This window comes from Oncorhynchus keta, unplaced genomic scaffold (genome assembly GCF_023373465.1).
Source record: "Oncorhynchus keta strain PuntledgeMale-10-30-2019 unplaced genomic scaffold, Oket_V2 Un_contig_6263_pilon_pilon, whole genome shotgun sequence".
NCBI classification, from domain to species: domain Eukaryota; kingdom Metazoa; phylum Chordata; class Actinopteri; order Salmoniformes; family Salmonidae; genus Oncorhynchus; species Oncorhynchus keta.
The window spans coordinates 274684-301282 of record NW_026288764.1 but is presented as its reverse complement, the minus strand read 5'-3'; the positions used below and the strand labels follow the sequence as shown (position 1 = coordinate 301282).

Here is a 26599-nt window from a genome sequence, read left to right as displayed (position 1 = left end):
AAAAAAAGCCGATACCGATTAATCGGCCGATTTATAAGTAAAAAAAAAACCATTGTATTTGTAATAATGACAATTACAACAATACTGAATGAACACTTATTGTAACTTAATATAATACATCAATAAAATCAATTTAGCCCCAAATAAAATGAAACATGTTCAATTTGGTTTAAATAATGCAAAAACAGTGTTGGAGGAGAAAATAAAAGTGCAATATTTGCTATGTAAGAAAGCTAACGTTTAAGTTCCTTGCTCAGAACTTGAGAACATATGAAAGCTGGTGGTTCCTTTTAACAGGAGTCTTCGATATTCCCAGGTAAGATGTTTTAGGTTGTAGTTATTATAGGAATTATAGGACAATTTCTCTCTACAATTTGTATTTCATATACCTTTGACTATTGGATGTTCTTATAGGCACTTTAGTATTGCCAGTGTAACAGTATAGCTTCCGTCCCTCTCCCCGCCCATACCTGGGCTCGAACCAGTAACACATCGACAATAGCCGAAGCAGCGTTACCCATCGCTCCACAAAAGCTGCGTTCCTTGCAGAGCAAGGGGAACAACTACTCCCAAGTCTCAGAGCGAGTGACATTTGAAACGCTATTAGCGAGCATCCCGCTAACTATATAGCCATTTCACATCGGTTACACCAGCCTAATCTCCGGAGTTGATAGGCTTGAAATTATAAACAGTTCAATGCTTGAAGCACAGCAACGATCTGCTGGCAAAATGCACGAAAGTGCTGTTTGAATGAATGCTTACGAGCCTGCTGGTGTCTACCATCGCTCAGTCAGACTGCTCTATCAAATCATAGACATAATTATAACATAATAACACACAGAAATACAAGCCTTAGGTCATTAATATGGTCGAATCTAGAAACTATCATCTCAAAAACAAGACGTTTATTCCTTTCCGTATTTTATCTATCGGGTGGCATCCATAAATCTAAATATTCCTGTTACATTGCACAACCTTCAATGTTATGTCATAATTACGTAAAATTCTGTCAAATTAGGCGGCCCAAACTGTTGCATATACACTGACTCTGCGTGCAATGAACGCAAGAGAAGTGACACAATTTCACCTGGTTAATATTACCTGCTAACCTGGATTTATTTTAGCAAAATATGCATGTTTAAAAATATATAGTTCTGTGTATTGATTTTAAGAAAGGCATTGGTGTTTATGGTTATGGACAGTCGTGCAACGATTGTGCTTTTTTCGCAAATACGCTTTTGTTAGATCATCCCACGTTTGGCTAGGTTGGCTGTCTTTGTTAGGAAGAAATAGTCTTCACAGAGTTCACAACGAGCAGGCAATATGAATTAAATATATGCAGGTTAAAAAATATATACTTGTGTATTGATTTTAAGAAAGGCATTGATGTTTATGGTTAGGTACACATTGGAGCAAGACAGTCCTTTTTTGCGAAAACGCACCGCATCGATTGTATGCAACGCAGGACACGCTAGATAAACTACTAATTTCATCAACCATGTGTAGTTAACTAGTGATTATGATTGATTGATTGTTTTTTATAAGATAAGTTTAATGCTAGCTAGCAACTTACCTTGCATTCGTGTAACAGGCAGTCGTCTCCTTGTGGAGTGCAATGTAATCAGGTGGTTAGAGCGTTGGACTAGTTAACTGTAAGGTTGCAAGATTGAATCCCCGAGCTGACAAGGTAAAAATCTGTAATTCTGCCCCTGAACAAGGCAGTTAACCCAAACAATTTAAGAAGCACCAGAAATAAATGGATTTTTGATTTAGTTTAGGCTTGCATTAGACCTATATGAAACCTACCATTTTGAAGCACATCTTATGAGTATCAAACCCTTTTCCTTTTTGCCTGTGCCTAAACCTACTGTAAAGTTACTAGGTTGTTAGCTAGCTAGGTAACATGACTGCACATCGTTGTTTGTTAATAAACCAATAATTAGCGATGCAGGATTAGTCTAAAATAATTGATTAAATTGTTTTTTATTCCCCTTAATCAATCAATCTACACACAATACACCATAATGACAAAGAAAAACATGTTTTTTGAAATTTTGCACATTTATTAAAAAAAACAACCTCAAATATCACATTTACTCAGTATTCAGACCCTTTACTCAGTACTTAGTTGAAGCACCTTTGGCAGTGATTACAGCCTTGAGTCTTCTTGGGTGTGACGCTACAAGCTTGGCACACCTGTATTTGGGGAGTTTCTCCCATTCCTCTCTGCAGATCCTCTTAAGCTCTGTCAGGTTGGATGGGGAGCATTGCTTCACAGGTATTTTCAGGTCTCTCCAGAGATGTTAGATCGTGTTCAAGTCTGGGCTTGAGCTGTGCTGCTCAAGGACATTCAGAGACTTGTCCCGAAGCCACTCCTGAGTTGTCTTGGTTGTGTGCTAAGGCTTATTGTCCTGTTGGAGGGTTAACCTTCGCCCCAGTCTGAGGTCCCTAAGTGCTCTGGAACAGGTTTTCATCAAGGATCTCTGTACTTTTCTCCGTTCATCTTTGCCTTGAACGGAGAAAAAAAACATCCCCACAGCATGATGCTGCCCCCACCATGCTGATGATGCCAGATTTCCTCCAGACGTGACACTTGGCATTCAGACCTGAGAGTTCACTCTTGGTTTCATCAGACCAGAGAATCTTGTTTCTCATAGTCTGAGGGTCTTTAGGTGCCTTTGGGGAAACTCCAAGTGGGCTGTCATGTGCCTTTTACTGGCCACTCTACCCTAAAGGCCTGATTTGGTGGAGTGCAGCAGAGATGGTTGTCCTTCTGGAAGGTTCTCCCATGTCCACAGAGGACCTCTAGAGCTCTGTCAGAGTGACCATCGGGTTCTTTTTTCTTTCCTTTGTGTGTGTGTGTGTGAATTTTTCCCCCCTTTTTTCCCCCTAATTTTGTGGTATCCAATTGTTAGTAGCTACTATCTTGTCTCATCGCTACAACTCCCGTATGGGCTCGGGAGAGACGAAGGTCGAAAGTCATGCGTCCTCCGATACACAACCCAACCAAGCCGCACTGCTTCTTAACACAGCTCGCATCCAACCTGGAAGCCAGCCGCACCACTGTGTCGGAGGAAACACCATGCACCTGGTGACCTTGGTTAGCGTGCACTGAGCCCGGCCCGCCACAGGAGTCGCTGGTGCGCGATGAGACACGGATTTCCCTACCGGCCAAACCCTCCCTAACCCGGACGACGCTATACCAATTGTGCGTCGCCCCACAGACCTCCCGGTCACGGCCGGTTGCGACAGAGCCTGGGCGCGAACCCAGAGTCTCTGGTGGCACAGCGCCCTTAACCACTGCGCCACCCGGGAGGCCGACCTTCGGGTTCTTGGTCACCTCCCTGACCATGTTCCTTCTCCCCCGATGGCTGAGTTTAGCCAGGTTGCCAGATCTAGGAAGAATCTTGGTGGTTCCAAACTACTTCAATTTTAAGAATGATGAAGGCCACTGTTTTCTTGGGGACCTTCAATTCTGCAGAAATGTTTTTTTACCCTTCCCCAGATCTGTGCCTCGACACAATCATGTCTCTGAGCTCTTCAGGCAATTCCTTTGACCGCATGGCTTGGTTTTTGCTCTGACATGCACTTTCAACTGTGGGACTTTATATAGACGTGTGTCTTTCCAAATCATGTCCAATCAATTGAATTTACCACAGGTTGACTCTAATCAAGTTGTAGAAACATCTCAAGGATGATCCAATGGAAACAGGATGCACCTGAGCTCAATTTCGAGTCTCGTAGCAAAGGGTCTGAACACCTAGGTAAATAAGATATTTCAGTTTTTTATTTTTAATACGTTCGCAAAATTTTCTAAACCTGTTTTTGCTTTGTCATTATGGGGTATTGTGTGTAGATTGATTTATTTTGTAATTAAGTTGGAATAAGGCTGTAACGTGACTGTGGAAAAAGTCAAGGGGTGTGAATACTTTCCGAAGGCACTGTAACTCTAAAACCAATACTTGGTGGGTCTTGTACGTGCACAGAAAACAGGCTAGTTTACCTCATGGGATGCATTGCCAGCTGAGCAGCATTCACAAAATAGCCAAGCAAAAATTAGAGGACAACGTTGACCAGCTGGTGGAGAAGGAGAGATTTGTAAACGTCTTTCTTTCCATCATCATCACAAAAATAGTGTTGAGTAATTGTCATTCCAATTTTTCTCCTCTCTCTCCCTCCCTCTGACCTAGTGGACAGAGGACTGCAATGACAAGAAAGACGGGAGTTGGTCACCCTCGTGGGGGAGGGGCTCCAACAAACCAGTGAGTGTTTGGACTGTGTATGATGTGTCTGAATTCTGGAGGAAATGCTGGCTGGCTGAAGGTCTACACACAACACACAGCTGTGCTGAACCTCCATGTACGATCCTTGATGAGAGGGGAAACAAGATCTCAATGATAGCCAAGGTTACTAACATATGGCTCCAGTCAGACATGCATACATACTGCACATTACTGCTGTTTCATTGGGTGTCTACTTCTTTGGTCATATAGCAAATGCCCTTAGGACATAACCGTCATAAATAAGCAAGCTCCATGCTAAAATAGACCAGATGCATTTTAAATTCAACTTATTTAATCTCTGATGATGGCAGCTTTGCCTACGATGTATCTCAGTTCGAGGCTCTGCTGAAGTGTAGGATGGATGAAGACAAGTGTTCGTCACTTGCAAAATGTAGGCGTAAGTGAGTTTCCACCGGGCACGCTGGCAGCAGGGCTGATAACATATCCAGACTGGCTGATCATAAATTGAGACCTCTCTCACTAATCCTCCTCCTATTTGCATGGGCTTTATGGTGCTAGTGTGTTTGCATAGCGAACTACCCTGGAATATCACGGTACCAGTAGGTGTTGTTCTGTCAGTGGTGGAATATAGGGGGTTGTAGCCCGGTTGTATAGCTGAGAACAGGGGGCGTGTTCAGTTATGTTTCTGAATGTTGACGTCATAGCCAGGGTTCTTCTAGTCCGGTGGATGGTGTTTCCCCCATGTGCCGCCTCCGGCTTTGTGTTTGTCTGTGCCTGTTGGCAACGACGACGTGGCAGAGTGTACTTGCCCATGTCTGCTTGCACAGGGTGCAGGGAGACACACACATCTCTGGCTCTCTCTGTCTCCTCCTGTTTCAACCAATGATGTGTGGTAGAGGTCGACCGACTGATTTTTTTTCAACGCCGATGCCGATTATTGGGGGACCCAAAAAAGCCGATACTGATTAATCGGACTATTTTTGTTATTTTTTTTTTTGTGATAATGACAATTACAACAATACTGAATGATCAATGAACACTTTTATTTTAACTTAATATAATACATCAATAAAATCAATTTAGTCTCAAATAAATAATGAAACATGTTCAATTTGGTTTAAGTAATGCAAAAACAGTGTTGGAGAAGAAAGTAAAAGTGCAATATGTGTCATGTTAAAAAGCTAACGTTTAAGTTCCTTGCTCAGAACATGAGAACATATGAAAGCTGGTGGTACCTTTTTAACATGAGTCTTCAATATTCCCAGGTAAGAAGTTTTAGGTTGTAGTTTTTATAGGACTATTTCTCTCTATACCATTTGTATTTCATATACCTTTGACTATTGGATGTTCTAATAGGTACTTTAGTATTGCCAGCCAAATCTCGGGAGTTGACAGACTGCTCTATCAATCATAGACTTAATTATAATATAATAACACAGAAATACGAGCCTTAGGTCATTAATAATAATGGGTGGCATCCGTAAATCTAAATATTGCTATTACATTGCACAACCTTCAATGTTATGTCATAATTATGTAATATTCTGGCAAATTAGTTCGCAACGAACCAGGCGGCCCAAACTGTTGCATATACCCTGACTCAATGTGCAATGAATGAAGAGAAGTCACACAATTTCCGTAGTTAATGTCGCCTGCTAACATTCATTTATTTTAACTTAATATGCAGGTTTAAAAAAAGATACTTCTGTGTATTGATTTTAAGAAAGGCATTGATGTTTATGATTAGGTAGAATCGTGCAACAATTGTGCTTTTTTCGTAAATGCGCTTTTGTTAAATCATCCCCCGTTTCTTTGTGTCTTTGTTAGGGAGAAATGGTCTTCACCCAGTTCGCAACGAGCCAGGAGGCCCAAACTGCTGCATATACCCTGACTGTAGCACAGAACGCAAGAGAAGTGACTCAATTTCCCTAGTTAAAAGAAATTCATGTTAGCAGGCAATATTAACTACATATGCAGGTTTAAAAATATATACTTGTGTATTGATTTTAAGAAAGGTGTTGATGTTTATAGTTAGGTACACATTGGTGCAACGACTCGTGCTTTTTTGCGCTTGCTAAATCACCAGTTTGGCAAAGTAGGCTGTGATTCAATGATAAATTAACAGGCACCGCATCGATTATATGCAACGCAGGACAAGCTAGTTAACCTAGTAATATCATCAACCATGTGTAGTTAGTTACCTAGTGATTAAGTGAAGATTGATTGTTTTTTAAAAGATACGTTTAATGCTAGCTAGCACCTTACCTTGGCTCCTTACTGCACTCGCATAAACAGGTAGTCAGCCTGCCACGCAGTCTCCTCGTGGAGTGCAATGTAATCGGCCATAATCGATGTCCAAAATGCAGATTACCAACTGTGTGGTAGTGTTCCATTGCCCAGGGTAAGCCCTTTAAAAAAAATAAAAAATAAAAATGTTTTTTTTTGTTTATGATATGTGAAGCGATTCTCACTATTCTATTTGTTTTGATGTTCCAAACATATTGCTCTGTATATGTTTTAATGCAGAGACACGAGAGAGAGGGTGAGAAAATGAGTTTTGATCAGTCATGGAAATAAGTGCTGAAAGTATGTTCACTCACTATTTTAAAAAGGTGGAAAACAAGCTATAGGATAAAATACAGGCGTTTTGGCACAAGTACAGACGACTCGCGCTGACGCTACCTAGCAAAAATCTAATATTTGTGAGAAGTATGCGTGCATGCGTTTGAGAGGAGGCAAACCCAAGGCAGCTCATCCTAAATTCCTCCTCCCTAAGGCGCACACACACACACACACACACACACACACACACACCTTACCTTAGTAGGGCAGGGGTCTTCAAGTAGCTCTTAGCCCACCTATGAGGAGCTCGCCAAGCAATTCTGAAAGTACATGCATTTCTTTTTTTCATTGTAAACCCTCATAACCTTATGGCTGCTATCCAATCAAAGCCACATTGACATAAACCCAACCCTGGTTAGCCACTATGGGTGTAAAAAGCCAAAAGTAACACAATATTGCCCCTATCTGGTGCGTGCGTTTATCACTCCGTGTGTAACACTCCGTGTGTATCGATGCTAAGGATAACCGTCTTGTGGGTAGCTCAATGGGGTAGACAGAGATGTTTTCCACAAAAACCTTCTCAACTAAATACAAAATAGGCTTACCTGACAGAACTATATCATCATTATTTGTATCAATTGTTTTGCAAACTCTCCCATGATGTGCCACAGCAGTAGGCCTAACAGGAGAAACCTCACTCGACTGACACATTCCTCTTACTAGAAACACAATTAAATGGGATTTGCAATGCAAATCTTTATTTATATGAAACAAATGTTTACCTTTGTTTCTCTGTGAATAATAATAATAATAATAATATTGAGAGTTGGGGGGGCAGAACATAATTAATAAAAATACAATAGAGCATTTTATGGGGCCTGCCATTCCAAATACAGTTTATTAACCATTATTTTACTGGGTATATTGACAGAAAACACATTTCTTTTACACCAAGGGCCCGGGGACACATTGCAGGGTAGAGGAGAAGATTGTGCCTATTTGTTTATTTAAAAGTAGCTCTCATGCTAGAAAAGGTTGGAGACCCTTGCCTTAGGGGCTCCCCATAACCAGGAATGCTGTTTCGGCTACATACAAGCTTCCTCAGGCTCTGATACTTACATAACTGTGATGGCTTTGGGTAAGGTACGGTTTTGATTTTGCTCCAGTCGATGACCTGACATGGTTAGTATGTGCATGTAAAAAATATTATATACTTAGGCCTATCGGTTGTGTATGGTAACAATACATTGATACTGTATGGCGAGGTGACCTGAGGTTGGAAGAAAGATTTTATATTTGTGTCAGTATGTAGCTTAGGTCATAAAGGCATAGATAGATCGTATGTTTAGGTATGTGAGGTGTTTGTGTTGCTGGAGAGAGAGTGAAGCAGACGCTGGGCTGCTTCTGCAGCCTGCCCTTTGGTCTTCTGGGCACTGATTCAGTCATCTGCCACCTGCTTCTTTGCTTCACTTTCATTTGAACTAAGCAGTTAGAGCCCTTTTTAAGCACTTGTTTGTACACAGAGTGACTTGAGGCTGTCTTGTGGACAGTTGGGTTGGTTGTAGTCAGGTAAAGACTGAGGGTTAGAGTGTCTGGGGTGTGTCGGTTTCTGAGGAAGAGATTTGAAGACAGCAGTTTCAGGATAGCAGTGTAACTTGACTTCTCTGGGATCACAGAGGACCTAGTTTTCACTTCCATCTCAATCTGCACAGTCATGACTCATGTTGCTCCCATATCTATTCCAGAAACAGAGAGCTATTCAGATGCTGATCAGGCCCTTGTGAGGATGTATTGATTTTAGCCTAGGCTGCAGTCCCAATGGCACCCTAATCTCTAGAAATGCACTACTTTTGACCAGGGCCGATAGGGTGACGCAGCTTTAGTCTTTCTCCCTCTCAGCTGTTACTGTGGGCTAAGGAAAATGAAAAAGGAGAGGGAGGAAAAGGGGAGACATATTATTCATTGTATCATCGCCTGATATATATTTTTTCCTTTCCCAAGCACTAGGCTGTCATTTGGTCTGACAAATGACTTTGTGAGAGGCACTGATGAAATAATCAAATGACATGAAATTGAATGAACAGAGAACATTACTTTCTGGCCTGGCCTGGCCTATTGAGTCTCTCTGTGTGGTATCTGCACACAGTGTTGTGGGTCTGGGTTGTGTGCATCAGGGAGAAAACTTAACATTTTTTTTGGTGAAACTGGGAGGTTGTCTAAAACTGCTCTGAGGAATGTACACACACAGACATAAACCACTAGGGAAGGACTGGATATAAATGAGATTGAACGGCTCACCAGGGGTTAGCGGAATACCCCAGACAGCCAGTCAGGCAGGCAGTCTGTATTAGCGTTAAGAGGTGTGTCCGTCCATCCACTGAACCAAGGCACTGACTGGCTGCTCTATTTGTCAACCTGTATGTATGCATGCAGCCAGCCTGTACTAGGGTATGGGGCCAGACTGTGACCATTAGGACAAAACAGTCACTGGCTGCTGCAACCTTTATTCAGCCAGCAGCAGTCAGTTGTGCTAAGCAGCACTGAGTCAGAATGGCCATGGGGAGCTGTGGTTTCTCGGGGTTACCAGCCCTGTCAGCATTCTCCTTCTCCCTTGCTAACCAACATGACCAACGCCCCTCCCTCCACCCACACCTCTCTCTCCCTCGCTTTTTTTCTCTTCCTCCCTCACTCAGTGCTCATGGTAACATTCATCATGTAAATGGTCTTCAGACTCAGCAGCAGACACAGACCTGCCTGATAGGTCTGTAATTGTCTATCTCAATGTATTACCCCACACCGCTGCTAACCACGAACTGTGTATGGGAATATATTGGATCCTTACTCTCCACTCCTCCCTCATAGATAATAGAAATGTGTCTTATTGACAATACAATCAGCATTGCATATCACATGTTCTGCGTTTTCTGCAAAGGAGGATTTGATATGGTATTGATCATAATCCCTCTCATCCACCCACTATCTATCTCGGTCTGTCTCTACCCCCCCCTCCCCCTGCAGGATGATTGGGATCACAGTAGTAATGGCAGTACAGGATCCAGGCCCAGCTCTGGCTCTAGACCTGGTTCAGGCTCCAGGTCTGGTAGCAGGGGGAGGAACAACCAATTCAGAGGGCCAGCCAAGATACAGGTAACTAACCATCCTACTGCTTTTACATTAGACCACCACGTCCCCAGACATTTAGCTCGATCATTAGTTACAGCAAAAAACTGCGTGCCTTTCATGATCAGGAAACATCTATTCCTGTATTTTCAGATACTTGAGGGAGGGTAGCCTATCTATTTGGCATGTAGCTAGCTAAGCAAACAACTTGTCATTTATCTTGCTTGTTGAGAGATTAGGCTTTTTTTAGAAAGTTTAACTCGTCCTGGTAAAGTTATCTGTTACCAAATCAAGCAATATTTGGAAATAACCTTCTAGTTTATCCCCTGGCAGTTAGCTCGTTAACTAGCCAAATTGGTGTGCTCTGTCGTTAGCTACTGTAACTAGCTAGTCAATTTGACGTGGTCCATCAATTCATCTTGTAGCCCAAGGGTCTCCTACAGGTCCATCGAGGGCTACCGGTAGCTCGGAGCCCACCTATGAGTAGCTCGCCAAACAATTCTGAATGTATGTTTCATGTTTTCCACCACAAACTGTCATGAACAAATCTCACACGTATCAGACACCTCAAGCTCCCGACTACTATCCAATCCACATTGACTAGTTTGTCACAATTGGCTTAAAAAGCCAAAGGTAAGAGTATACCAATTCATTTCCAGCAATATTGCCTTTGTGGTGCGTATGTTTGTCTATCATTTACTTCATGTAGTCAGTTAGCGATGATGATCATAACTGTCTTCTGGGTAGACAAACTTTCCCCCAAAACTTCTCAATTTAATGTTAACTGCAAAGTGAATATGGGGAAAAAAAGTCCCTTACATACATTGTGATGGGATGATCATCTTTCCACTGAATGGTGCTTTAAAGGATGTATATGAAACAAGGGGTCATGGGGAAGGAAACACTTCACCAAGTACCGTAGTATTATTTGCCATACTATATAGAGTGCATTTGGAATGTATTCCGACCCCTTGACTTTTTCCACATTTTGTTACATTGGTCTTATTCTAAAATTTATTAAATTGTTTTTTTTCCCCCTCATCAATCTACACACAATACTCCTTAATGACAAAGCAAAAACAGATTATTAGAAAATGTTGCAAATAATATCACTATCACATTTACATAAGTATTCACATCTTTTACTCAGTACTTTGTTGAAGCACCTTTAGCAGCGATTACAGTCTTGGGTATGACGCTACAAGCTTGGCACACCTGTATCTGGGGAGTTTCTCCCATTCCGCTCTGTCGGGTTGGATGGGGAGCGTCGCTGCACAGCTATTTTTAGGTCTCTCCAGAGATGTTAGATCGGGTTCAAGCCCGGGCTCTGGCTGGGCCACTCAACGACATTCAGAGACTCCTGCGTTGTCTTGGCTCTGCTTACGGTCGTTGTCCTACTGGAAGGTGAACCTTCGCCCCAGTCTGAGGTCCTGAGCGCTCTGGAGCAGGTTTTCATCAAGGATCTCTCTGTACTTTGCTCCGTTCATCTTTCCCTCGATCCTGACTAGTCTCCCAGTCCCTGCCGCTGAAAAAAACATTCCCACAGCATGATGCTGCCACCACCATGCTTCACCGTAGGGATGGTGCCAAGATTCCTCCAGATGTGACATTTGGCATTCAGGCCAAAGATTTCAATCTTGGTTTCATCAGACCAGAGAATCAGACCAGACCAGACCAGAGAATCTTGTCTTTGTTACCTTTATGGTCTTTCATGGTCTGGGAATCTTTAGGTGCCTTTTGGCCAACTCCAAGTGAGCTGTCGTGCCTTTTTCTGAAGAATGGCTTTCTTCTGGCCACTCTAACATATAGGCCTCATTGGTGGTGCTGCAGAGATGGTTGTCCTTCTGGAAGGTTATCCTATCTCCACAGAAGAGCTCTGTCAAAGTAACAAAATGTGGAAAAAGTCAAGGGGTCTGAATACTTTCCCGAATGCACTGTATACTGAACAAAAATATAAACATAACATGCAACAATTTCAAAGATTTTCCTGAGTTACTGTTTGTAGAAGGAAATCATTCAATCCAAATAAATTCATTATGCCCTAATCTGTGGATTTCACATGACTGGCCAGCCCAGCCAATCAGAATTAGTTTTCCCCACAACAAGGCTTTATTACAGACAGATACACTCCTCAGCACTCTACAACCCCCTGAAGGTGAAGAAGTCGGATGTGGAGGTCCTGAGCTGGCGTGATTACACGTGGTCTGCCTTTGTGAGGCATGTTGGACGTACTGCCAAATTCTCTAAAACGACGTTGGAGAAATGAACATTAAATCCTCTGGTAGTCAGCATGCCAATTGCACACTCCCTCAACTTGACATTTGTGGCATTGTGTTGAGTGACAAAACTGCACATTTTAGTGGCCTTATTGTCCCCAGCACAAGGTGCACCTGTGTAATGCACATGCTGTTTAATCAGCTTCTTAATTTGCCACACCTGTCAGGTGGATGGATTATTTTAGCAAAGGAGAAATGCTCACTTACAGAGATGTAAACAAATGTTTGCCCAAAATTTGAGACAAATAACGTTTTTTGTGTTGTATGGAACATTTCTGGGATCTTTTATTTCAGCTCATGAAACATGGGACCAACACTTTGCATTTTTATATTTTTGTTGAGTATATTAACATTTCATCCCTAAAAAATAAACAATATGAAATTTAAACCAACAGTTTGCAAAGTAAATGGACTTTGACATCACTCAAGGAACCAGTCAATCAACTGCAGCATATTACTATAGCAGTGGCCATGGATGTAACCTGGAAAAGGATGAATATTTGTGTTGAAATCGATAGGCCATTGCCTAATACCAGAATTAAGATGGACCTGCCTATTAATTATTTTGTAAAAGTTGTTTGCCCTGTTAAAATGTTTCCTTATACACCCTTTAACATGTCAATGACTGTTAGCATTCAAGTTAAGGATTAGTTCAATGAAGCACCGTGACAATGGACACCAAAGATGCCCCCTTTTGATCAATATTAGCTGTAGTAGTAGACGTGTTCTGTAAAGTGATATATAGATAATACACTGTTGTAATGTGTTGTCTTTCAGAACGGGAACAGAGAAGGGTCCTTTGACATCCTGGGTACTGACATCTGGGCTGCTAACACCATGGACTCTCACGGGTATGTCATGTATGTAACTATTTACTCATTCATTACTCGCCACCACCCCACAGCTCCCCTTCACCACACACACCACAGTAACACCATGGACTCATGGGTATGTCATGTATTGACCAACACGTTTCCTACCCATCAATGGACAATGGATAGGAAAAATATGCAGTATTTACAAGCTTCCACAGATGTATAGCTTGTAGTCTGTTTACATTCACAGGCTTCATTGTCTTTATGGGTGGTTGGATGGGGGTAGTCCAGGTTAGCCTGACTACACGTCCATATCGCTCCTGCCAAACACCACGCTCACTGAGTGTGGATTTGGATTCCTCCCCGACGTCTTGTAGAATGCAAACACGTTCTGATTGGTCCCAGACACTGGTGGGTTGGGCAAGAGCAGGCCAACACTAATCAAGTCAATGGCTTTGATACTCTGATTGGTTGGAGACTATCCAATCGCTGAATAATTAGTTTTATAACCCCCTAATTTTGACATCGGCACAAATGACTTCTAGGATGGCAGTTTCAGAATGAATGTATAGACTGATTGATAGAGCAGCGGAATTAACTTCAGGACGAGTCGTCAGGCAAGTGGGCTGGTGTCTTCAGCTTTTGAAACTGTACGGTCTCTTGTCCTCATATAGTGGTGGCTACCCTCTCCAGACCAGGCAAGCTGATGCTAGGAAAACATTACCTGCTTTGGTGTTGTCAGACTAGAGATAGAAGAGAGAGAAAAAAGCCACAGGGGTCCGACTGTTCTAACAAAATAACTACATTAGCAACGGCTTAGCCTCAGGCTAAATGAAATACATTTACAGCCACACCTTCTTTCAGCATCAGCAAGCTGTTTTTTAATTGCTGATGATATCTGCCCCCTAGCAGCTTAAACATGGGAAAATGTGGTTTGTTCTGATTTAACAATTCATATCAGCATTTGTTTTTTTTTGTTTTTTTTGCTACAAGCTTAATTAGCTGAGTTTCTCTATTTATTGAAGACATAACGACAATTTCACCTTTGAGTATGCACCCAAAATGGAACCCTATTATCTATACAGTGCACTGCTTTTCACCAGAGCACCATTGGCCCTGGTCAAAAGTTTGGCTCTATGTAAGGCAATATGGTACCATTTGGGATGCAGCCTGAGATTCCGCTCTTGGCCTGTTTGTGATGCCATCTAGAGGGGTAGACTCACTCTGTAATCACAAATGCATGCTACGAAGATGAACACGTATACAAAACAAACTCTTCTGGGATGAGATGGCCAACTGTTTTTGGGAGGTTTTAAAAAAGAAGCCGAACCAGCACTGAAAAACAAAGGCTTGAATCTCTTGCGTGAACCGGTAGCTAGGTAGGTGTGTTGAATAAAAGGAGAGCGGTGTTATGTGATGATGACATAGTGGGGGTGGGTGTTGGGTGTCGCCAGTGTAGCTGGAGGCTGCCATGGCGACAGCTGCATGGTAATGCCATGTTAACTTTTCCTCAAAGAGGTTGTTAAATCACGTTGGTATAGAAGGAAGGAAGCCACGTACACAACATGGAAGCCCGCCCTGTTACTACGACAAACTGTAATTGGATTAGTCAGAACCCCTTTTCCAGGACCAGGGGCTATATTTGCTTACAAACAAGTTTTGATATTCTGTATCAGATTCATGAATAGATTAATGTAATGGCTGGATTAAAACTGCCACTCTTTCAATTTTGTGATTTACGTTTTAATTGGCACACTGTGAAACATATGGTAACATCGTCTGACTGAGATTTTTAAAGGAGCTATTAGCCGGGCATCATCAGAGGGTCATTTAAAGTAGTTAGGATGACCGGGCATCTTCAGGGGGTGTTCCTAAAGTAGCTAGGCTGCCTATATGCATCATTAGGGGGCAGCTCGGCTTCAGTGGTGTTTTGGGTGATTAAAATGATGATCACATGTCTAAGCCCCCTTGTTTTGGGGGCTTAGAGAAGTGGGCAGATGGTAGAGTAGATGGAGTTAGTGATGGTCTGGAGACAGGAAATGGAGACTTCACAGTTTATGCTCTGAGTGGATGCTCTAAGAACAGTGGGTGTCTTTCCTGCTATTAACAGACATCGTCCTGTCCTGTGTTGTAGTTGGGCGTCCAGCCTGAGTGTATTAACTGTCATGTCATCTTCCTCACCTAAGTTGTGTTGTTTTTGTAGGGGGGCAACATGGGACCTCCAGCCTGAGAAGCTGGACTTCAGCCAGTTCCACAGGAAACCCTTCCGGGGAACACCAAAGCACCTTCAACACATCGACAGAGAGGGGTCAGTGCATCTTCAGCATCAATTAAAACAATCAAATAAAAGGCTCCTGTCCAAAGGCTCCTTGACTTGAACATAGAGGAACATGGTCACTCATGGTCACTCCTAATTCACTCGCTACTTTCTCACCATTTTCCCTTGGCCCTAACCCTTCAATGTTTCCTCTTTGCAGATCTGAAAGCCCATACATCCCTCCCATTGATCCTCTTCCATGGGATAAACATGACAATGATGATGCTGGTCCATTCCATTACTACTTAGAACTGTAGGTGTCTGTAGCCTCTGCTAGACTCTTCCTTCCCCAGTTCTCTCAGCCTCAGTACTAGGTTATCATATAGGCTCAATCTCAATGAGTCTTTCCACGATTCCTCACAACCTATACTCACATCCTTCTCAACCATATTGGAGAAGGTCCAAGGTCCCGCCCCTCAAACCTTCTTCTCCAATGAGTTTTGAGAAGGAGGCGAGAAAAGAGAATGTGAGGAATGGAGGAAAGATGAACTGAGAATGAGCCACAGCCCACTGTATAAAGAAGTCCCTATCAGAGCCCAATCTACCACACCTGTTCAAAATGTCTCCATCTGTGTGTCTTGTTTCTGTCTTTCAGGATGATGAAAGGCAAGTTTGAATATAATGATGGGATCAACTTGAACGACATGGAGCAGTTCCTGCCAGGCCTTACCGTAAGTTACCGATCTTCTATCTCTATCCTCTTCTGTAGATAGAAGACTCAATCTTTATCTCTATCTCTTGGAGGTTAGAGCATTGGGCCGGTAACCGAAAGGTTGATGGATCGAATCCCAGAGCTGACAAAGTAAAAATCTGTCGTTCCGCCCATGAACAAGGCGGTTAACCCATTGTTCCCCAGTAGGCTGTCATTGTAATAAGCATTTGTTCTTAACTGGCTTGCCTAGTTAAATAAAAGTTAACATTTTTATAAATAAATAAAAATCCTCTTTCTGCTTTCTATCAAGACCATAAACCTACTTGTTGGTAGGGAGCTCCACCTGATGGTTATAAGATTGAACAACCGTACTTTAGTGAAAGAAAGGTATTGAGTATTCTTGTGTGAGTGGAGTGACTACTAGTGGTGAAATATTGTCCCTTTACTGCCACCCTGTGGTAGTTTCAAGGTAAGTTCCATCCATCCTCATCATAATGCACTGTAGTGCTGATGAGACTTAACCTTTCCTGGATCTCTGTATCTATCTTACTAATGCTTGAAAACCCTAAATAGAACACATCCCTAAAGACCAAGGTGGGGGTGTAATTTTCTTTAGCTCTGTAGCCAATATAACTGTAAAACAATGCAATTCAGTAAACTTGAATCATCCCAAGGGGCAGTTATTGCTGGCAGGAATAGGATACAGATACAACTAGGTTGGGTCTTGCATGTCTACAGTACTGCGTCACTGTGTGCCAGTCGTGTTTTTCTGCTCTGCAGTGGTCTGCTGACAGGCAGGATGTTGGCACAGGGGCACTGGAGGGTCATGAGGACAGGGCAGGACACACACACACACATCCCCCCCCACCGCTGACCACGTCACAGCCCTGCCAGCCAGCCATGACGCCAGGCCAAGCAAGTCTCCAGGCTATTGTTATCGTTTCATTGTGACCACCGTCTCCTTTGCCCGGCTGCATTCTAAAATACACAGAGTCCCCACAACAACATAAGGGAAGGAACTGTGACTGCAAGGATGCAGATGACCCTGAAAGTAAAACTCAAATCATAGCCAAAAAAGTAGAAAATAGACCAAAGACAGTACCTCCTCAAGATGACTGAATATAATATAATGCTTCCTCTACTCTGCAGTGCCTGATACTATTTATCATGAGACCTGGCAATGCCAGTCCTGTTTCCCTCACAGTGTTTGTCAATAGTGACATTCAGTGGGTCTGATGCCAATTGCCCTCTGTTGGTCTTAGTAACTCAGCCACATAGAGCTCTCTATTGTCCCCTGCTAGGATCCTGTGACCAGGACCAGCCAGTCAGTCCCTGGGTTTACCTCACTGATAACCTGACTAAATATAGCAGCAGACCACGCCAGGCCTCTAAGCCTCTGTGATTGACTGGAGCTATGTGTGTACAATGCCGTGAAAAGATATTTCCACTTTTCTGTTTTTCTCTGCATATTTTTTGTTCAATCAAAACCTAATATTAGATCAAGGGAACCTGAGTGAACAAATAACATTTAGATAATGATTTGTATTTTATTGACAAAGTTATTCAACATCAAATGTCCCTGTGTGAACAAGTAATTGCTCCTTTACACTCAATAACTGGTTGTGCCACCTTTCGCTGTAATGCCTGCAACCGAACACTTCCTGTATGGAAGAATTTTGGCCCACTCTTCCATACAGAACCACTTTAACTATGTGACATTCGTGGGTTTTCGAGCATGAACTGCTCGTTTCAGGTCCTGTCACATCTCAATCGGGTTTAGGTCTGGACATTGAGTAGGCCATTCCAAAACTTTAAATGTGCTTCTTTTCAGTCATTCTGATGTACTTCCATATGTGTTTTGGATCATTGTCTTGGCGCATGACCCAGCTGCGCTTCAGCTTACGGACGGATGGCCTGACATTCTCCTTTCGAATGATCTCATGCAGAGCAGAATTCATGGTTTCTTTGATGATGGCAAGTCGTCCAGGCAGCAACGCTTCCCCATACCCTCACAATACCACCACCATGCTTGACTGTTGGTGTGACGTTCTAAATGTGGAATGTCGTGTTTGGTTTTCGGCAGGAATAATGGGGCCCGTGTCGTCCAAAAAGTTCCACTTTTGACTTGCCTGTCCATAGAACATTCTTCCAGGAGTCTTGACGATCATCCAGGTGCTAGTTTTGGCAAACTAGAGTTGACTTTTTGGACAATATGGATGCTGTTATTTCTGGCGAAAACCAAACACTGCATTCCACAGTAAGAACCTCATACCAACGGTCAAGCATGGTGGTGGTAGCTGAAGCGCAGCTGGGTCATGCTGTAAGACAATGATCCAAAACACACAAGTCTGAATCAGAATGGCTGAAAAGCAACACATCTAATGTTTTGGAATGAGACTGACGTGCTGCGGGCGTGGGAAGGAAGCTTACTGTATGTTTGTTCCACTTTGTCTCCCTGATGGTGAAGGGTAGTCGGTGTCATGTTTGGGTGTGTGTGGCTAGATATTGTGTACGTCCTGTGAATCAGAATCATGAATAGGAGTAGGGCTAGTCATATGAGCAGCTTTGGGCAGTGTTCAATAGGGATAAACTGTTAAATGTTTTGGAACAGTGAAGTATGTGAGTATAGGTTGTGAGGAATCATGGAAAGACTCATTGAGATTGAGCCTATATGATAACCTAGTACTGAGGCTGAGAGAACTGGGGAAGGAAGAGTCTAGCAGAGGCTACAGACACCTACCGTTCTAAGTAGTAATGGAATGGACCAGCATCATCATTGTCATGTTTATCCCATGGAAGAGGATCAATGGGAGGGATGTATGGGCTTTCAGATGAGTGAGTGAGGTACTACCTGACATCATCCAATAGCAACACAGATTTTGGTCTGTTGCGAAACGTTTTTGCTTCCGAGTGCCCTACTAAACACAACCCTGATGTAGGCATAATGTCTGAAACTGGCCCTGAGTGCAGTGCAATGCAATGGGGAACAGGGACACTCTGTGCAGACAGAACTCTGTGTGTTAATGTAACACTGACTAGACCAGTTAGTCAACAGTGACCTACCACTTCCACAGTCTTCACCCTTTAGACTCTAGGGGGGTAGTCTGGGCCAAGAGAATACGTAACCCACAACCCCCCTCTCCTCCACCACTTCCTCAGTCACTTCCGAGAGAAGAGGGGTGAGAGGGAGAACATCTCTGCAAGACATGTCCCTCGGGAGCCCTGCTAGCTTCCCTGGAATGCAGCTGATTGCTCCACACACACACACCCCTCCTGACCCTAGCGCCTGTGTTACGATGACACTGTAGACAGGTTAGATTCTTGCTGGATGAATCCCTGGGGCTGGAGTGAGACATGCTTCATTAGAGATGAGTCAAGCCCTTTCCTGCTCCTCATTCCCGCTCCTGACATAGTTTACACTGGGAGTGGGTGTGTGTCATGTGGTCCCACCCACCCTTACCCTAGCAGAGATGGTTTACATCAGGTCAGCTTTAAGAGCAGGGCATGGCAGGGACCCCTCTCATGTTCCCATAGTTTATAGTGACAGACAGATGGACAGCTCAGTCATTGGGCAGATGATGTCAACAGGATATGTGTTATTGTGACAGGCCTATACATCTGGGTGCTCTGGGGCATTCTGAGCATGCATGTCAACAACACAACCCATCCACACAACTGAATTTGGTGTGATGTGTTGTCATGCATGGGTCTGTCTGTGAAATGAAACTGTGTGTGTGTGTGTGTGTGTGTGTGTGTGTGTACTGGTGCTGGGCAGGACAGATGATTGTGTCTGTAAATATGCACATTTTTTAGTACCCTAACAACATCTAGTTGCCCTGTTCTGGATTCGTTCGGTCATAAATCCTGGAACAAAATCATGGCAATTTGGAAATTGTGTATTCCAGGCCTCGAAAAAAATGATACAATCAGAAAAGTCATGGAAATGCGTTTAAAAATTGGTTCATGTAATTAATTTGAGGCAAACGCTATAAATATTGTGGCAATCATGTAAAAAACATACATATCAGCCATGATCAGAATGATCCTTCAGAGCATGTCTCCGTGTGTACTGTATGTGCATCACCTGCATATAGTATGTGTGCCAATGCGAATGGGCAGTTGGTGACGGAGAGCAAGGGAGACATTACAGCAACAGGTAGCCTATAAAATAATGATAGACAACCGACTCTTAACTAGATAGCTTGTATCCTGGCTAGATATTTCGCTCTCCGACTATTTAGCTATTATTAGCATGTGTTAATGTCATCGGTATGTCCTAAAAACTTTCTGCTGGCACTCGATAAAATAAACTCAAATGGCCGACGTGCAGAAGGTGAACGGGACAGGTGCTACATATTTTGGGTGTAAACAATGTCTCAAGCACTGAATATTAGGAGATGAGAAATACAACACACCACATTCTAAAAAAACAAAAATCTGATCAGCAGGATCTTGATCAGCTGACTCGGGTGTGTTTGAGCAAGGCTGGATCAAAAGCTTGCACTGCACACCAATTAGCTTTCCGGATGGAGTGTTGACCATGTGTTTTGTACGGTACCCTAACAACGCTGCTGTTCAACTTTGTGGGTCGTTAAGTGACTTTCTGAAGGGCGCAACACCAGGACATGATACGTGGGATCAGAGACCACATTTATGCTTGCTTTTTCGTGTACGCATAGACGCCACAAATTATTGGTCATGGAAATTTGGTTAAAAGTCATGGAAATTTGTCAGTGTATGAACCCTGCTTGTTTGTGCGACTGCGACTTGTGTGCAGAAGTCCTCCGGCACCATTTAGATTTCAATGGGTATTACTCGCATTTGATCATATTCTCTCTTTTCCTATGGCTTAAAGGGCTCTGTTTTTGCATTGACATTAGAGCCGGCTTGTCTGTTTCCGTCTACTTGCGTGGAAGCGTGCTTGTGCTTATGTCCTGTGTGCGCTCACGTCCATCGCTCCATTTGTTCTCATTCATTAACTCTCAATGGTCTTATCAACCCAAGCCTGATGGAAATTGGCTGACCCCTGAAGAAGACTAAACTAATGTTGGTCAACATCAGGGTGATTTTTAAAAAAATATATTTTTTATTTAACCTTTATTTAACTAGGCAGGTCACTTTAAGAACAAATTCTTATTTACAATGGCGGCCTACCCTGGCCAAACCTGGACGGCGCTGGCCCAATTGTGCGCCGCCCTATGGGACTCCCAATCACGACCGGATGTGATGCAGCCTGGATTCGAACCAGGGACTACAGTGACGCCTCTTGCACTGAGATGCAGTGTGAGTTTATAGTAGATTATAGTAGATTAACTGTAGGTTTCCTCCCCTGTCTTCTGCCTCTGTCTCAGTGGAGCTGGTTGTTTTCCCAGGAGGGAGGAAGGCTGATCGCCTTGTCCCAGATCACTTTTTTCCTGTTTTGCCACTTCCTATGGTCATTGTCATGTCAATGACCATAGGAGTTGACAAGACCACACAAACTAATCTGTGACCAGGCTGAGGCTTACCCTCCTGCACATTCTCTTTCTGGTGGTGCTTTGGTACTGAGCCAGTCAGTAGGGGCTTGGCGGGCTGACCGGGGGTGGCCGAGCTGGGCCCACAGAGTTACTGAGGACACATCCGCTCCGTCCCCTTCCTGCTGAACAAAGCGACCAGAGGGCCAGACCAAAGACGTCTCCTCAGACTGGCTGGCCCCCCCGGTCTACGTGCACCGGAGCAGGAGTCTTCGGTGCAGCCAGCCAGCTAGCACTCATGACTCTAACTGGGGTCGGTATGCAACACAGGCCTGCCTGGGTCTGCTCCCTCCTCCATTCTTGTCCTCCTTCACGTCCACAGTAGAACAATGTGGAGGTCAGTGCGGCGAGCAGCCCCGTCCTACTCCCTTTTCCTGCCATTGTCTGTCAGAGAGGGAGAGCAGAGAGCCTCCGCTCTGCTCCCAGTGACCGACCACAGAAGAACTGCTTTTAGGGATCAGGGAACTGGCTCTGGAGGAGATGTGTATACAGACACACACACACACAATGTATTTGACACTCAAACTCAATCACTGTTGTTTTCCCCGCTGCCATTTTTGTGTGTGAATGGATTCATTTATTAGTCCTTTATTTATTATGTCTTTATACTCCAAACCTCAATATTATATACATCAATATTCTTTGACATTTAACAATGCATACAAGTTCATGAATGAATGTAAGACATCTGGGACTTTGAGTATCACCACTTTCCACTCCATAATCATCACCTCTGGTGGTCTGATCCTGAGCATCTTATTTGTTGGCCAGACCGAGGACAATTGCATCATAATAGTCAGTCAGTCAGTGGCTGTTGGAGGTACCTCCCCTGTGGGAGTGGGAGCTAGGCCTGGGCTGTGTCCCAAAGGGCACCCTATTCCCTTTATTACTGCACTACATTTGACCCGAGCCCATAGTTTGCCATTTGGGACACACACTGGATATCCTGCACACCATGGCTCCCCGATCCCCATTTTGAGTCATCCTCCTTCCCCTGTATTTATGAGACTGGAAACCAGACAAACCACACTGGCCTGATTTGAGATGAGAGAGAGAGGGAGACTAGAGGAGCTGCGTGGATGGGATGGGACACGGAGTGGAAAGAAAGAAAGAAAGAGGAGGAGAGAAGGACTTGACGGGTGGATGGTAGAGGTAAACATAGTGTCTGTGTGGGCCACACCCGACCACCCGCTAGAGGCCCCTCTGTGCCCCTGCCAAACCAGACGACCAGACTATACGGTGTGTGTCTGTGATTATATGCCAGTCAGATATGGGCCCATTAGGCAGTGTCTTGTTCTCTCTCTCTCTGCCTCCCAGGCTGATCAATAAATCCAACAACACAATACAATTTAATCAATCATTAAACATCATCCATTAATAGAATTCAAGTGTTTTAGTTATAACCATTAGTTAAAACTGATTTATATGGGGCCTCCCAAGTGGTGCAGTGGTCTAAGGCAATGCATCGAAGTTGCTAGCTGTGCCACTAGAGATCCTGGTTCGAGTCCAAGCTCTGTCCGGCTGCGACCGGGAGTCCCATGGGGCACAATTGGCCAAGCGTCGTCCATGTAGATCGGAGGGTTTGGCCGGCGAGATGCCCTTGTCCCGTCGCACTCTAGCGCATGCACGCTGATACGGTCGCCAGTTCTGCGGTATTTCCTCCGACTCATTGGTGTGGCTGGCTTCCGGGTTAAGCGGGTATTGTGTCAAGAAGCAGTGTGGCTTGGTTGGGTCGTGTTTCGTAGGACGCATGGCTCTCGACTTTTGCCTCTCCCGAGTCCGTATGGGAGTTGCAGGAACTACCAACTTACAAGACTGTAACTACCAACAAAATAATTCATGTTAACCATAACTATTTGTTAATGTATACTGAACAGAAATATAAATGTAACAATTTTACTGAGTTACAGTTCATATAAGGAATGCAGTCAATTTAAATAAATAAATTAGGCCCTAATCTGGTGCAGCCTGGGAGGGCATATGCTTACCTAGTTGGGAGCCAGGCCCAGCCAATCAGAATTAGTTTTTCCCCACAAAGAGCTTTATTACAGACAGAAATACTCCTCAGTTTCATCAGCTGTCCGGGTGGTTGGACTCAGACAATCCCACAGGTAAAGAAGCCGGAAAATGACATCGGTGGTGGCTTATGGTAGTTTAATGTTCATTTCTCTATTTGGCAACAGTTCCGGTGGCCTTTCATGCAGTCAACATGTCAATTGCATGCTCCGTCAAAACTTGAGTCATCTGTGGCATTGTGTGACAAATCTGCACATTTTAGTGTGGCCTTTTGTCCCCAGCACAAGGTGCAGTAGTGTAATAATCATGCTGTTTAATCAGCTTTTTGATATGCCACACCTGTCAGGTGAAAGAATTCTCTTGGCAAAGGAGACATTCTCACTAACAGAGATGGAGACATGTGTGCACAACATTTGAGAGAAATAAGGGTTTTGTGCGTATGGAACAGTTCTGTGATCTTTTATTTCAGCTCATGAAAAATGGGACCAACACTTTGCATGTTGCGGGTACTGGGGTATGGTGGGGGGTTATCTTACAGCCTCTCATTGTGACGACAGCCTGATCCCGGCCTGACTGACTGAACTGAAGAACAGCAAAACAAAGCACTGCTCGACTCCCTCTACAAAAGTATCAATCCTCCAGCAGTCTCTCTCTCCCCATTGCCATTAATCCACGGATCGCTGCCTGACTCTAGTCTGGCTGCTCCACTCATAATGGCTTATGCATCCAGTGACCATTGGCCAGAGAACATAGGTTCCCTGCCTGTGAATAATAAGCCATTCGACTAAACTAGATCCTGAATAATAAGACTTTAGACTACTAGACTAGATACTGAACACTCAAACCTGGGAATAATAAGCCATTAGACTAGACTAGAGCCTGAAGACAGAATAATAAGCATTTAGACTAGAGCCTGAGAATAATAAGCCATTAGATGTTTCTCAGTCCTGACTCCAAAGTTGAGTTTTTATAACAGCCCTTTTGGAAAGGAATCAGGACAGACCATGTTATGTATAGAAATGTAATATCCCTCTAGGAGAGATGAGGCAGTGGATTTTTAGATTTCACATGTTTATGTTATCCTTATTTCTGACTCATCCATCCAGCAGGCCTATCTGATGAGACATACTAGTGCTGATTGGAGAGGTGATTGGCTGACTCTTACTGGTGTGTTGTAATGCTTGATTATTCCACCAGTTCTAAGCATACCTCATTTTCTCACCCATCTCAAGTTCTGTGCTCAGTTGTTATTTGCGGGATCATGAGTAAAAGTAGAACTTAGCTGGTGTTGCTCGGTGGTGGCTGTTTTGCAAAACTGTCATATTTTGGGGGGTCTTTGAGGTGGCCAGAGTCTGGTTTTTATACCTGAGGCATTGTAATCCCTTCACTGCCCACACACAATCACGCACACATTGAGGTTGTACGGGTATAATGTTTGTGTGTGTCTGCATCTGTGTCTGTGCATCCCTGTGTGTCTGTGCGTCTGTATGTGTCCACCCACTCCCCCAGTTGATCCAGGGTTTGGACTGTGACACAGAGAGCAGGTAGCCTATTGGAGGACTTGCCTGGCCTGTGGTGGAAAGACATTCCACAGCGCTTCCTGTTTGGTTTGAGCGACGACGCTTCTCTTTCCCTTGTACGCCTCCATTCGCCTGCCTGCTTTCTCAGCTCCGGAATACCTCACTTGATGAAATAATGTGAGGTCAGAGAGGAAACTTGACCCAATGTCGGACTCTGAGAAGGAACGTCCGTAGAGTACAGGACCCTGTGTAGCTCTGTGCTGCCTGTGTGGAGGATTCCAGTTGGCTAGCACCAGTTGGATAACATGGGCCATTCACTTTAGTGGCCTTACAATGGCTTGGGAAAGATGAGGGGGGAATGTGTAAGACTTGGGCCTGGCCTGGGTAGAGAGGAGAGATATGTAAACAAGCGATGCCCTCAGAGCTGAGGAACTCACCGTGGCAGGCAGTGATAAAAAGTAGTTCTGTTAGCGTCAGCACTGTGGTTACAAGCAACATGGTCCAACTGTACACATGCCATGTGTGGAGTTCAGGACCGGGGAGGGGGTAGTGTTGAGGCAGTGAGATATGAGTCATAGAATAAGATTACCAAACTGGGAGGGATGTCACCCTATTCCCTATATAGTGCACTACTTTTGGCCAGAGCCCAGGTCAAAAGTAGTGCACTATAAAGGAAAAGGTGCCATTTGGATCGCAAGACCTAATCTCAAAACGCATAAAACAAGGAATAGTCACAGTGCTGTAGTAACAAAGCTTTGTTTGCCTCTGCCTTTTTAGCCCAAAGCCCTGAAGAAAAAGAGTTAAGGAGCTGGTTTCTTTCACTTTCCCTTTTGTGTTGACAACCCCTATGCATATTTTCATTACATGTGTCAGTCGTTTGAACAATCATTTATTTACACTACTGGTCAAAATGTTTTTAGAACACCTACTCATTCAAGGGTTTTTCTGTATTTTTACTATTTTCTACATTGTAGAATAATAGTGAAGACATCAAAACTATGAAATAACACATATGGAATCATGTAGTAACCAGTGTTAAACAAATCAAAATATATTTTATATTTGAGATTCTTCAAAGTTGCCACCTTTTGCCTTGATGACAGCTTTGCACACTCTTGGCATTCTCTCATGAGGTAGTCACTGGAATGCGTTTCAATTAACAGGTGTGCCTTGTTAAAAGTTAATTTGTGGAATTTCTTTCCTTAATGCGTTTGAGCCAATCAGTTGTGTTCTGACAAGGTAGGGGGGTATACAGAAGATAACCCTATTTGGTAAAAGACCAAGTCCATATTATGGCAAGAACAGCTCAAATAATCAGAGAAACGACAGTCCATCATTACTTTAAGACATAAAGGTCAGTTATGCAGTCGCAAAAACCATCAAGTGCTATGTTGAAACTGGCTCTCATGAGGACCGCCACAGGAATGGAAGACCGAGAATTACCTCTGCTGCAGAGGATAAGTTCATTAGTTACCAGCCTAAGAAATTGCAGCCCAAATAAATGCTTCGGAGTTCAAGTAACAGACACATCTGACAGGAATGTCAGTGTTCTACCATGGCAAGC

General features: G+C 43.6%; 1 protein-coding gene across 7 annotated transcripts in view; it reads left to right on the top strand.

Moving 5' to 3' along the window:
* Positions 1–26599, top strand: part of LOC118387946 (CBP80/20-dependent translation initiation factor) — a 140428-nt gene that overhangs the window by 19180 nt on the left and 94649 nt on the right. For 2 of the 7 annotated variants that reach the window (XM_035776808.2, XM_035776807.2), the window contains exons 3-8: positions 4191–4262; positions 9825–9953; positions 12980–13062; positions 15221–15325; positions 15495–15587; positions 15930–16005. In XM_035776808.2, coding sequence (XP_035632701.1) covers positions 4191–4262; positions 9825–9953; positions 12980–13062; positions 15221–15325; positions 15495–15587; positions 15930–16005 — 558 coding nt within the window. The other 5 variants (XM_035776809.2, XM_035776813.2, XM_035776811.2 and 2 more) reach the window with 5 other exon arrangements.